The sequence below is a fragment of the Erpetoichthys calabaricus genome, chromosome 2, assembly GCF_900747795.2.
Source record: "Erpetoichthys calabaricus chromosome 2, fErpCal1.3, whole genome shotgun sequence".
Classification (NCBI taxonomy): Eukaryota; Metazoa; Chordata; class Cladistia; order Polypteriformes; family Polypteridae; genus Erpetoichthys; species Erpetoichthys calabaricus.
In genome coordinates, this window is record NC_041395.2 from 85930106 (window position 1) to 85944420 (window position 14315).

The following is a 14315-nucleotide window of genomic DNA, read 5'->3' on the forward strand; positions in this document are numbered from 1 at the left end:
GTCATAGCAAAGGAGAGAATTAAAACAAAACTGAGTGCCATTATGAACAATGCTGCACATCCTCTCTATGACACACTAACACTGAGGACTTTCAGCCAACACATTATTCAGCAGAAGTGTGTCAAGAAACACTACTGGGGCCCCTTTATACCAACAGCAATACATCTGCATAATGCCTCACTGTGACAGCCAAGTCAGAATTGTTCTTTCTTTTGAATTATAGTCATTCTGGTGTATGTTCTGAGCAAAGTATGTGTATGTATTTATTTATTGTCTCATATATCTACCTATTTATGTATAAATGTATTTAAAGAGCTTTGGTAAAAAGCCAAATTTCCCCCTTGGGACAAATAAAGTTTTATCTGTCTATCTATCTACCTACTTCTCCTCGCAAAGCATGTAAATTGAACGACTGAGGCTTAAAGAAATAAACTAAAATCCATTTTAAAGTCTGCCAAGATTAAATAATTTTAATTCAAGAAATTCTAAAGAGGTCTCATTAAATATTGTTACCAAAAAGATTAGCCATTTTTCAGTAAGTAATGACTCTTTAAAGACAGAATAATAATTGGGCAACAATTAGTAGAATATTGAATGTTTTATTGTTTTTGTTCTTGATGTCACCTACATTTTTTGTTCTATTAGTGTAAAAGCTGGACCCATATTTCTATGAGTGTTTAATCTCAATGCAGACAACATCTAATTGTCAGGTCTGTAATGGAGGATGAGAGTGATTTGGTGTCCTCTTCTGAAATATGAAGATGAAAAAGATAATAATTTTCAAGTGTTTCCAAAGATGTCAGTCCATATTTTTGGTAATTTTTATTCCAGGTGGTTCAGATCATGATTGGAGTGATTAACATTGGCTTTGGGATTGTCCTGGTACTTCCTGGATCACTTGCTGTATTTTCGGGAATTCCATTTTGGGGAAGCATAATGGTAAGATGCTGTTTCAATGGCTTCTACCTTACTCTTATCAAAGTTGTTAATTCTGCATCATTTGCTTTAAGAAAGACATGTCCTCAACACATTCAAAACATGTACATATCAGAAATACAGGTCAAAAAAATACTGTCAGATTCATTCATTTGCATTTTTCAAAGATTTTAGCTGCTTCAAATAGATATTGTAAGCCAATGTGACATGTCATGAGAGGAGTTTGTTTACAGTCAAAACGAGAGTACAGTTTTACTCTGAAACACTCTTTGAAAACATTTAAAATCTTTCTTGCTCCATGCCTCATATCTTGGTAATCCCCTTCAAAACCAATTACACATTGACAGCATAAAAAAAGAGAAGTAGAACACCATTAGTCAATTAAATAGAAACACCAAAATAGACATGCAGGGTCCATAGGTAACACAAACTAGGCATTGACCCTGAACTATATTGCAATTGAAGCAGTTTGCAGAATGAACAATGCATGCCAGTTACACTATGAAAATGTATTACAGTGTAGGTGCCATGATGGGTCTGCACTGCTACCCTCACATCTCCAGAAGACTGGAATCTAAGTACTGTTTTGTCATAGTCTGTGTGGAATTTCCTCATGTTCCTCTTGCCTATATGAATTTTGTGCCTGAACCTGATCTTAATTAAACACTCCAAATACATTCATGTTAGTTTAACTGGTGACATTACATTAGTCTTGTTATGTGGGTGAGTGTGTCATGAGATAAAGGCACACCACCTTCTGCCAAGACTAATGGAGTAGACTGCACCCAGTAACCCTGAATTGCAATAGGAATTTTTCTTAAATAAATGAACAAGCATACTCTACCTTATTAACTTTATGTATATAAGAAAATAAAGATCTGTAAAATATTACATTCATATTTGAACAGCTTACTTTACCTCAAGGTATTGAGGTATGTAAAATATGGTTGCAAACAATATATTTTTATTTATATAATTTTTAATATTATTTCATGAGGGGCACAACTCAGCTTGTTTACACTGATGAAAAGGAAAAGTCAAGATGATCAGTGCTGCCAGTTAATGAACGAAGTGTACTGTAACATCTTTCCTTCAATTCTGATCAAAATACCAAACAAGAGATGAAGCAGAAAGCAAAGGCCACTTCGTGCTCTACAATAATGGAGAGCAGCTGCACCTGCACATAAGCTCAGCCTACGTATAAAACAAGGGCATTACAAATCATCAAGTCCATTGTTTAGCAGAATATACCAGTGCAATTATTCAGTGAATATACTTATGGAATTAGTTATTTAAATTACTAGTAGACATTTAGTATTACTTGTAAAATCCACATTTATTTAGATCAAAGTTTCACTGTTTTTTACTTTTCTTTATTAAAAAATGGATATATGAGAGCAAATGAACATTGGCAATCTGTTAGACTATGTGCCAATTATATAAAACATCTTTCAACATGTATTTTTTTTATCAGTTAGAAAACTTTCTTTGATGCAGTGGTATAACAAAGCCTCACAACAGGAATCACAGAACCATTACGACAGATTGTAAAAAAGTCTAATTAGAAAGAGATTAGGGAACAACAATATAAAGATGTTATTCATAATTTAGAGGAGGCGTCACATTGTGACAGTGTGGTTGATCAAGTTCTCTCTCTGTCTTTCTGGATTTTTTTTTTTTTTTTTTACCTTTGGGTTCACTGTTGATTCTTAGCTGATACAAACATAGGTTTTCATTGCCTGTGACTCTTGTCACAAATTGGACACAAAGACATCAAGAAGGTTTGGGGCAGCCACCTGTATATTATGTTCTGGCTGCAAAGGGTTAAGGTTTTGCACAGATCTTTACAGATCAGAGTCCACAACTGAACTGACTCTTGACAGTAAAGATGGCGTCTGTATATGCCAGCACTGGAAGTGACATCATCGGAGGCACCAGGACCGGAAATGACATCATCTGAGCCCATCTACCCCACCCCCCCAAACCAGAATCCCCTCCTCCTACACACACACGAAACCAGAAATTACATTGTCAGAGGCGCCGGAACTGGAAGTAACGTTATCACAGGAGCCGGAACCCAGCAGGATTTCCCGAGAATGGTCTGCAAGGGATTGAGAAAGACAGTTAGTGCACTCTACCCACGTTGGATGTGGAATTACCATTATTCAGGCCCTTTAGCTGTCTCCTACTCGCACGCGTGTGACACTCTATACTTGCATTATGTAAAGGTGTTGAGGATAGCCTGTAGTATTTTATTAAAGAAACATTTTACACTGTTTAATAAGAAAAAAACACTCAGACAATTGGTGCTAAGGAACTCTGTTTAAGGTACTTCCTGGAAAATAGCAGTGAGCAACAAAAAAGCCGGTTAGTGTAATTGGGAATGCCATCCATAAGTGTTTGTTAAAATAAATAAAATGACTTTTGTCTGCTTACAAATGTGTGTTTTGCACATATTGTATACATTACCTCTTTTAAGGGTAAAAGGTGAGAACCGCTTATTGACTCCACTTTGCCCAGACTCTTGTTCACTTCTACACATTCCACTGTATTAATTACAGTAAATACAAGGTAAATATGGGGTTACAGTAGTCAGGTCATACTGTGTTTGACAAATATAAATTAATTTTATTAGGCGGCAACAAATGCATTTGAGTATAGTGCTGCACGTGACATTGTTCACCATGCATTTTTTAGTGGAGCCTGTGACATATTACCATACAGGTGGCATGGAATAAAGATTTTTGCCTAAATGTTTTGGGCAAAGAAAACAAGGTTAGGTGTTGGCAACATTTTCTGCATTAGGTTAGGTTAAAAGTGAAGTTCTAAAGAGTTTATACCAGAAATGGCACCTTAAGAGAAAGACTTAAGAGATGTACACGTAATATGCAATAAAATATCACTGTCTTTAACTAGGAATTTTACAGAAAAATATTAGAAGGCTAATTGTATGATTGCTTAAGCAAGGTTATACTCAAACAAGGTTATACTCAAAACAGGTCCTGTCTGGAATACTGGGTATAGTTTTGATCTCTGTATTATGAAAACATTCCTACAGCTTTTGTCAGAGAAAAGATACAAGATTTTTATTCTAGTCACTGCAGGATTTGTAGGTTTTATAGGGTTATTGGGTCATTATTAACAGTGTATAGAGTACAGTAAAACTCTTAGTTGCATGTGTTCATCACTGTTCTGAGTCATACTTGGTGAGTAGAACTACCTTATTTCAAAATCTCCATCTTCCTTAAATGAAAAATCTCAGAATAATGTTGAAAGCCTGAAGGAGCTGAATATTTTCCTCTTAAGCAAATGGAGTTGAAGAGGTAACTATAAAGAGTGCTTAACATTTTGAAGGAGCAGGGCGAGTGGATGCCAAGTTACTTGAATATAAGTAATTGAAGTTTATTAGAGGTAAAATGTGTGGGGTTGTTAAGAAGTTCTTCTTCACACGTAGAACTGAAGTTATCTGGAACATTTACCATGTAGTATAATTGAGCAATTTTCAGATCTCAACTCACTAATGTTTTGGAAATTATAAATGAATATCACATGCACTAAATGGCCTGATCTCTTCTCAGATTAATAATTCATTGATGAGATTCAGTTAATCTCACTGTGCATGGCACATGTCTATGTAATCTCTTACTGTTTTTGTTGGTTATGGAGTCATCTTATACAAGAAAATCAAAATCTGGGATACTTTTTAGTTGCTTACTGGATGATGTTCATTTTGGTATTTTTGGTAGATGCTTGCAACACAAACAGGAAAAAATTATTTCATATTGACTGTAAAGTTTGTGTATACTAACGAGCCTTAGAGCTGTGCAAACACGTTTCACTGGTTTCTAAAACAGTCTCCCTAACAAGGAAGTACTCTTGAAAAGTATAGTCTACAGGAATTTACAATGAATCTAATCAACAAATCCATATTACACTAAGCAAATAACCTCAAAAGATAAGATTTAAAGATACCAATGTCATGTTGTAACTGTACAAAATGTTTTCTGTTACATCTGAATAATGTGTATATTCATTTATAAATGCAAATCATTCCAAACTGTGTATGTGTATTTGCATTTGTTTGAGATTCAGCAACACAAGTGATAAGCAAAGGGGTACTTTCAGGATCAAGTCAACTTTACAAGCATACTTTTCAATTCTACCTTGAATAAAACTCAACTAGCTAATTCAAACTTATTACTGTAATAAACTATGAGATAACTTTTCAGTCTATTCAAACCGCACTTTTATTATGGCCTTGCTAAGGTTTGTTTTTCTTTGAAATCCTGGGCCTGATTTGCTCTCCTAACATCTGCTACTGTATGTTTCCTCTGGAGTGTCTGGAGAAACCTGTAGGAGTTCTTTCTCTCCCTCAAAGAAGATGGGCAAACTGCCCTGGGCTTCTTTCCTTGGGAAGAGGTAGTCCTCTTCTGTTGCCCTCCCTAATGTTCATATGGTCCTTCCACTTTTTTTTGCCCTGTTGAGGAGTATCCTGGTACTTACATTTCTAGTGCCTAGTTACAAATGCTGAATAGTACAGTAACTACAGAAACTGCAAATCTCAACTCCTGCTTTAGTGGTCTGATTGGTGTCCTGTGGAATATTAAAAAAAATTGTTAATGAAAGTTTTGAGACTCACCAAAACAGGTAAACTGTTTTGTATATAATTCACAGCTTGTTTTCATCTTTCAAACAATTACTTTGCAGTGCTCACATAGATATTTCGTGAGAAATCCTATTAAAGAACATTAATGTTCATGAGCAGGAGTCCCCAGCTCCAGTCCTGGAGGGCCCCAGTGGCTGCAGGTTTTCATTCTAACCCTGTTCTTAATGAGTGACCTGTTTTTGCTGCTAATTAACTTCTTTTGAATTCATTTTAATTGACTTGCTCTAATTGACTCAGACCCCTCAATTGCTTCTTTTTCCTTAATTAGGAAATTTTTGTTTTGGTAGAGTGGTATATTACTCTACGTTCCTCTTTTGTATTATTAATATGTAGCCTTTGTCAGAATGCCTCACATCTCACAGACTTACCACTGTTTATAAGGTATTGTACCATATAACTTCTCCCCACCTTTCCATCTACATTTATAACCTCAGGCAATTAGGTGTAGTAAAAGACAAGCAGGAGTTAAGTTACACTTTAAATAATGTTTTATTGATAATATTCATAAATAATAACAATATCCAAAGTACATTTGAATATTGGCAACCATACAACCTAATAAATGGTGATGTGTAGTTTCAGGTGGGACACAGACATGTTAGTTACTTAAAATGTCTCTATTTAAGTCCTCATTTTTGGTTAGCTTTTTTCAGAACAGGCCGCATGCCTGTCTCAATATGGCTGCTGAGCTGTGTTCTTCATTGTATTGTCCTTTTCAGTTCATGGTGGTTGTGATGCTCTTTCATCAGTATGGTGTAAGAGAGCGAAGGGTAAAGAAAGCAAATTTATAAATTCTCTGTCTAACCCCTACAGCCAATAGGGCATCGTGGTACTTAAAGGCTTCTGATACTAGCCAATTCCAAACAGCCATGCTTCAGACCAATGGGGCATAGAATACCTTCACACCTGCCCCCAAAACCATTTGTTAAGGTGAAGTTTGACAGCTAGGCAGTCTGGCTTTCCTGTGGGGGTTGACTGAGAGAGCCCTGCAAAAGAAACACTTGCCAAACTTGTTTGAGACACCAACCCTGTAGTAAAATTCACTATCCTGATTTAGTTGGGGAGTCTGGTAAACATGAATGCTTCTCACTAATGAAATACAATATTACATTGCTTTGCCTAAGTTACAAATAAAGACATACAAAATATTTATCAACTTGTATGCAACATTTCACACCACAACAGCAGCCAAACAATAATGAGATACAAAATGAACCAAAATACGACCAGCAAACCATATCTATCATACAATATCTGAAAAGATAGAAAGATGAAGATCTCAGGGATGCTGATCCGCTCAGGTCCCCAAAACATTTTAATTGTGTTCTATTCTATTCTATTTTATCCTATTCTATTACACAATGAGAGCAGCAACAAGCCATGAAATAAAAGAACAGGTTTATTTAATAACACGAATGTGAGCCTAATGAAGCAACTGGTTGGAGTTTCAGGCCCTGATTTAGTTGGACTTATGTTGGCTCACACATTTACATTTGATTTCTGAAAGAAAAGAAGCAATTCAGAGGAACAATGAAGAAATTCAGATAAACAAATTAAAAAAAAAAACAAGTCAATTAAAATGAATTCAAAAGAAGTTACTTAGCAGCAAAAATGAATCATTAATTTAAAAAAGGGTTAGAATGAAAACCTGCAGCCACTGGGGCCCTCCAGGACCAGAGTTGGGAACCCCTGTTCTAGAGTTTGCATTTAAAAAACATTTTATTGCTAATCTGGATGCAAGCCCCAAAATATGTATAACGTGTAAAGAATGAGCACATTGATTTAGTTTGCACGATTACAAAATTTGTCAGTGTAATCACCTCCTAGCCTGCCTGTGTGTGGCTGTGCATATACACACTGTGATGGTTTTTGTTAGACACTACAGTCTCCTTCCACATCTCAAAAATAAATTGCCATGCTTAAATGTACAGTATCTGGTATAATTGACCTTGGATACACTTTTGTACACCGTCCTGTGCACACTTCCCATTTACAGTGAACAAAAATTGTGTTATTTGAATGGAATAACATTGCCTGAGGTCCATCTTTCTTTTAATTGCATTTAAATGAGCTCATTTTACATCACAATAACATATACAAGGTTTTTAAAATCCTACTTGCTTCCTTTTGTTGTTTGGTAATGTAAGCCAGATGGTCCTTTCAAACTATTAACTTAAAAAATGGTGGATCTGGACACTTAGTTTAAGATGCTTTGTCTAGGAAGTAGCTGATGCAATTCCAACTAATTTGAAAATAACTTGGCAGCAGGCCTGGATTCTCTTTACTTGGCAGACCACTGGTATCCTGTGTTTGCTAGTTGCTAGGAAAGGTCAGTTCACACATCTCCTGTTTCTTGCTCTCTCTTTATGTTTTGGTTCATAGGATGGCTGGAATGAGAGTAGTTTAGTTTAACACCACTGTTTAACTAGTTAACACACAAATAATAATTTGGAAACTTCCAGGCTCTCTCTTCCAGATGTTAGTTTCTCATTAGTTTCTAGTAAGGCTGAAATGTTTGCGTATTCTCATGTGCCACAGCCTTTAAATATGTTCTCCTTTTATCAACCATTTTTCCTTATCTCTGCAGCCTGGAACCTCCGCCCTGGAACTCTAGATAGGCAGGGTTGACTCCAATGGACGTCAAAAGAGTCTAGCTACAGAATTCTAGAGCTCTGTCCGGTTACACTATGGTTAAGATTAAGGTTGTGGGATGGGTTAGCTGACTCAAATAATGAAGTCTGTCCATTAGGTCAGATCCATATACTTGGAGGTCCAGGATGGAGATTCTTGGCTACAATGATACCTTTGTCCATTTTTCAAAATCAGTGATACTAACAGCACTTCTAAACTATACACAGTTGGCATAGAAATCCAATTTGTGTGTAAACCTTAGTGAAGGAAACTGTTCAGCCAGCTGTTTTCAGTTCTTCTTTAGGGATCTTCAGCGGTGTGTGAAAATCCCTTGTTTTCTTACATACATCACACTTCCAGTGTCTCGTAATTCAGAACGTTCTGTCAAAGTATGCCACCACATAGTAAATCAAAATGTTATTTTCTACTTGTAGAAAAAATATGCCATATGGTATATGTTCCTGCCCTTTAAGGCTTGGTTGTGTTTCAAAATTCAAAAAATAGCATTCTGTCTACATACTACAATTTTAAACTTTTTCTATTGAGGGCTGGACATTTTAAAAATATTAATACAAATACTTTATTTTTAATATATATGCTCAAAAGTGAAGAATGGAGTTATAAAGTTAATCAACAAAACAAATGCTTAATACTTAAAGCACCATACTCCTAAGCTAAAATTGTCAGCTGGATGTAGCACAACCATCATACTCAAACTACTTGCACCCTGAACATTTCACCATTGCAACTGGTGATCAGTTATAGCACTAGACAGCATTACACCTCTGTCAAGCATTATTCAGGCCTTTAGCTCAAATTGAGACAGCCTCTGTATTATGATCGTTTCCCATTCCTGACAACATTCATAAACACATTTTTGTATGTAAATCTTAACTTGCACTGAAACTGTCCATTTAATAGAAATATCGTCAAATATGCAAAACACTTTATTAGTTGCTTTACAGAAAAACATTTCAAACTTATTAATAATATGATAGTGTAGCAATATCACTGTACTTTAAATCACAAAACAGGAATAATGTAAACATAATGAACTACAGGTATGTACAGTATATTGATTTTATGTTTAAAACATAAGTTTGGTATTTTTCAACTCAAAGTTATTTCTTCACAATCATAATATTTATTAATTTTCCATATAAAATTGTGTTCTGAAATGAAGAGTTTTTTTATACATTTTAAAAATACCTTGCCTTTTTGTGCTGCTTACAATGGGACTAATGGATTCATGGGTCCATAGGTAAATGAAAAAGCCTTAAAACATAGCAAACACATCCACTTTGAAGCAGCAAAGGCTTCAATTTAAGGAATTATGTCTGTTCCGTTTATGAGACATCCTTCGGATAACAAAGGAAACTACAGATAATTATTTTACCACAGATTGTTGGAACCATTTTTCTTAAGAATACATTTTCTTTTCACTTGTCCCCTAACAGCCTTCATTGTGAGTGGAGTTATGACAACCCAACAAGCACTAAGCTATACTCTGTTTATAATTCTACCTTTGCTTCCGCAATTCTATTTTTTCAACAGTTATTTTCAGTGATCCTGTAATTCAACACCTTGTTTGGAGGCTCTATTAGCCATACCTCACTTGACAGATTACTAGTGCTTGCGTCTTTGGTAGAAAAATACTGACTAAGGTTGTGCTCCTCATGAGTAGTCACCAATGAAGTGCTGGGGGAAAGAGTGACATACGGGTTGCCTGGGTTAGTGTAAGGAGGCAGCTGTGTTTGTTGCCACATGGTAGAAGCAGCCACTGAAGTAATGTAATAACCTTCCATACAGTGAAAGAATCTAAACAATCTTAAGTGTGAATTTTTCAGTTATTATTGTATAGTAGTCTACAGAATCGAGACAACATTCCATATCAGATCATCAACATTAACTGTCAATTACAGCACTTGGTGATGACTTTCTGAGGTGAATCCTTGTCCCTGGCCCTGAAAGATGCTTTTAAAATGGCTGAATGTCACAACAGTGTTTTGCTTTGCACTTTTTTCCTTTATAAAATGACATGGATACCCCGTTTTGCAATATGTGTGCAATCTCAAGAAGTGAATCAATACTCAAAAAAGTTTTATCTTGAAAAATGGACATTCTTTAAGTTCTAGACTTTTTCATTCATCTATGGACCCATGGATGTATTAGCACCATTGTAAAACTCCAAGAACAGACAAGGAATTTTTTAAATAAATTTTAAAAAATGCCTCACTTTACAGCACAATTTTATTTGGCAAATTAATATATTCCATGATTGTGAATCAATAACTTGTTGCAACTTGTTGTTGACACTTTGCGACTGTTGCAACTTGCAAAATACCACACTTATCCTTTAAGGATCATACAGTCTTTGATAAAGATTCAATACCTCAAAGAGATGAGAAGTCTTAATGATGGCAGATAAAGCTACCACGAACTGATGATTTAACAACTAATCTTTCAGTAAAGTCGTGTTGTCTGTGCTGAGAGACTGCGGGTGTCACTTCCTCTACCCAGCAGCAGATATTCCCTGGGATGGCACAACTGGGACTTGTACTTAGGATGATGGGAAGTACAAGTAACAGGTTCTGCCTGTCATCAGCTAAACAGATAGCTGTCTATCTAGCTGCTTGGCTGTAATAGAATACGTATTGCATAGCTGTGCCTGCTGCCAGTTACATTCAGTAACATGTGCACTGTAAAAAATGCCAGCATTTCACAAGAGATAGATAGATAGATAGATAGATAGATAGATAGATAGATAGATAGATAGATAGATAGATAGATAGATAGATAGATAGATAGATAGATAGATAGATAGATAGATAGATAGATAGATAGATAGATAGATAGATAGATAGATAGATAGATAGATAGATAGATAGATAGATAGATAGATAGATAGATAGATAGATACTTTATTAATCCCAAGGGGAAATTCACAATTAACTGTCATTGTTCAAAATAAAATGCTGTTGATATTGAGGGACATTTTCAATTTGTGCATTTTCATAGCATTACACTTATGTGTGTGTTAAGTTGACAGTAAAAAGTAATACTGGCTACAGGGAGTCTGACAGAAACTTGTCTGATATCATACAAACATTAGAACATTTTCATTCAAACATAAGAAAATATTTTAGCGTGCAGTCGCATAAAATTTTCACATGTACACATAATGACTGTTAACAAAACTCACTGCCAAACTCACTGTTTGATGTGACGTACACAGTTACACTCTACAAAAATGGATATTGGCTAGATTATAAAACTACAGTATACATTCAAACCCATGTCTTTGGATCTGTGAAGCTGCAGCATTAACCATTGCACTACCTTGAAGTAATGCTTAGCTAGCTACCCACAGCAACTTATTTGCATACCATATGAGAGTTGTTCAATGGAGTGTGGTATTTGCATAACAAAAAAGTATTATCGCATTAGGCCACTGAAATTGTCATTGTTTCATGACAAGAGACATGCCTTTGTTAAAGTGAAATGAATTTTAACTGGCCAAACTTGAATATCCCAGTCACATACACTGGCAAACTTGGCACACTGAGTCATCCATTACCATGTACAGGCAGAACTGCAATACATAAAAGACACAGCAGAGAGTTTAATTGTTTTGTCACTACTATTATTGTCATGATATTTTTACTCGCACATGGGATATCTAATGATGCGCATAAACAGTAAGATTTTTGTTTTTTCTGGTCATGTCCTTTCAGGGGCTTTATCACATCTCTTATGATAGTTGCATGGTTCAGAATCCTTCTTGGTGAATGTGGTTAGCTTCCAAGACCCAGCTGGTTTCATTTTCATTAGGGCCTCTCCTGATGACAACAACAACTGTGAACCTTTACAGCAGTCATCATGCAGTCCTCCTGTATCCTATGTGAACACACCTTGCAGTCACTTCAGATTTGTACCTCAGAGCCAATGATCTTCTCAATCAGAAATTGTCAAATGTTATCCCATTCACGTAGAAGTGCCTAATGAAACTCTTGGCCATTGACAGGCAAAGGGTCAAGTCTCAAGAATTTGCAATTTATGGCATCCCAAAGGTTAATTTTGGGGTTGAGACAGGAGAGAAGGCAGGCAGCACTTGAGTAACAATATTGATTCCCCAGGAGAGTTGTAAATGCTGCAGCTGTGTTTGGGAATGCAGGATCTTGTTTTACGAACAGGTTGTGTAGGTGGTGTAAGTAGAAGGCCTCTGATAGTTTTGTATTTCTCTAAGGCCAGCAGCAGGGAGCCGGTCCTTCACTGTCTTGTCACCAATGCAAGAGTTGTGCATGTCGTCAATTTTGGTAGCAGAACAGGGTTTTGATCTGAAATGACAAGTCTGGTGTATCTGTTCTGCTCTGTTGTTGCCATCTGAAAGTGAGCAGATTTTGGACCCTGATCTGTCCTTGTCTGCAGTTGGAAGTTTAATCTATAGTGTCTGGCAACATTGCCACATGACATTCCAGAAGACACATTAGTCTTCTATAGTATAAATCAAGTCTATTAAAAAGTCAATTAAGTTACTAAAAATGGTAACAAATGGATATATGAATAATTACAATAAACTGACAAAATGTCAAAAATTGTGAATTTCACATCTCTAGGGACATGGGAATTTTTCAAGGTCTGGCCACACTACCTGTGTGTAGTTTGCATATTTCTCAAACATCACCAAGACATTTAACTTAAGTTTATTGGAATCTCTAAACTGACCAAATATGAGTGAATTTTGGTGTGTGCATAAGTACATCCTGAAAGTGGGCTGGCGCCTCCACCAGAGATGGTGCCTTTCCTGTGCCCATTCCAGCTAAGATAAGTTCTGGTTCTCTGTTGGCCACATAATGGACAGAGGTGCTTAGGAAAATTAGTGATGGATGGATAACTATGCATGCAAAATGCAGATGAGCTACAAATAATAACTTTGGACAGATATATGTCAGAACAATATTGCTTTACTTGGTTGTGCTGTCAGAAAGAAGTGAGCTTAAAATAACTAACTTCATGAAGCTGCTGTAGCAGCATTAATCTCTGTGTTACCATACCTTCAGTCAATCATTCTAACTTTATTTTGTGTAGAAATCTTTAGAGTGTATATCATTACTGTTTTAAAAATGTGTATTTTGTCACAAAAACACACCAGGTCAGGGTTGCGCTGGAACACCGAAAAATTTTCAATGTACTGCCATATGGGACCAACTAGTGTCCTGGTATCCATTGGAAGATAGTAATTATCAATATATCACAAAGCACACTCATGAATAAATTTACACTTAAATAGTGTTAACTTAGAGATGCTAAGTCCTGCCACCTCACAATTATAGAAAATTAGATTAGACACCCAGGCTGGACACTGTTTGAGTGATAGCTGCATGTACTTACCATGTTTGTGTGGGTTTCTCTCTTGGTACTCCAGATTGCTCTCTCTGTCCAAAATGACCATGTGCTGGAATGTGTTCAAAACCTGTTGGTACACTTTGTGCACTGTTGTAGGACTGCTATATTTTTACACTATTTTACCATTTTCTTTGTTTTTGATCAAAAGGGTATATTGGGATAAAGAGCTAAGTAGTCCTAAATGAGACAGGTATTTAATGCAGTGATGACAGTACAGTTTAATATGGTTGCTTTTTCAGCCATGTGTACATAGCCTGCACTTTATTTATACTGTACTTCAGATTTTTTCAGCAGTCTACAAGAATTCAGTTACATTTCTCCAGGTGAGAGAAGAAAAACCCTGAATCAGCTTGCAAACTGAATCAGAGCAAATGACGTAATGTTTCTAAAATGAAAAAAAACAGCCTTAGTGAAACTGTCAGTGTCTGATTTAAAATACAAATCAGATTCCATGTCTAATTTCTATGTTACAGTTCTGAATTCTAGGACCACATTTATTGGCAGATTACTGTCTTTCTCCTTATATTTCAGCCAATGACTTTACCTTTATTTAGTTTTTATGAAAATTACTACTTTACCATGCTAAGAAGACAGTTTATCTGTGTATTTATACCGTCAGTATCATTTGGCTATTAGCAGCATGTTTAAAGGCAGTTAAAGCAGACAAAGTATAGAT

At 35.9% G+C, this 14315-nt stretch overlaps 1 protein-coding gene and 1 long non-coding RNA gene across 13 annotated transcripts in view; both read left to right on the top strand.

The window, feature by feature from the left end:
• The window catches only part of LOC127526521 (uncharacterized), a 212470-nt gene that overhangs the window by 184580 nt on the left and 13575 nt on the right, over positions 1-14315 (top strand). The window lies entirely within an intron of this gene.
• Positions 1-14315, top strand: part of LOC114646048 (membrane-spanning 4-domains subfamily A member 15-like) — a 187291-nt gene that overhangs the window by 162585 nt on the left and 10391 nt on the right. For 2 of the 12 annotated variants that reach the window (XM_051922116.1, XM_028794027.2), the window contains exon 3: positions 832-939. The exons of the other annotated variants lie outside the window; for them this stretch is intronic. In XM_051922116.1, coding sequence (XP_051778076.1) covers positions 832-939 — 108 coding nt within the window. The remainder of the gene's footprint in view (positions 1-831; positions 940-14315) is intronic. 12 annotated transcript variants of the gene reach the window in all.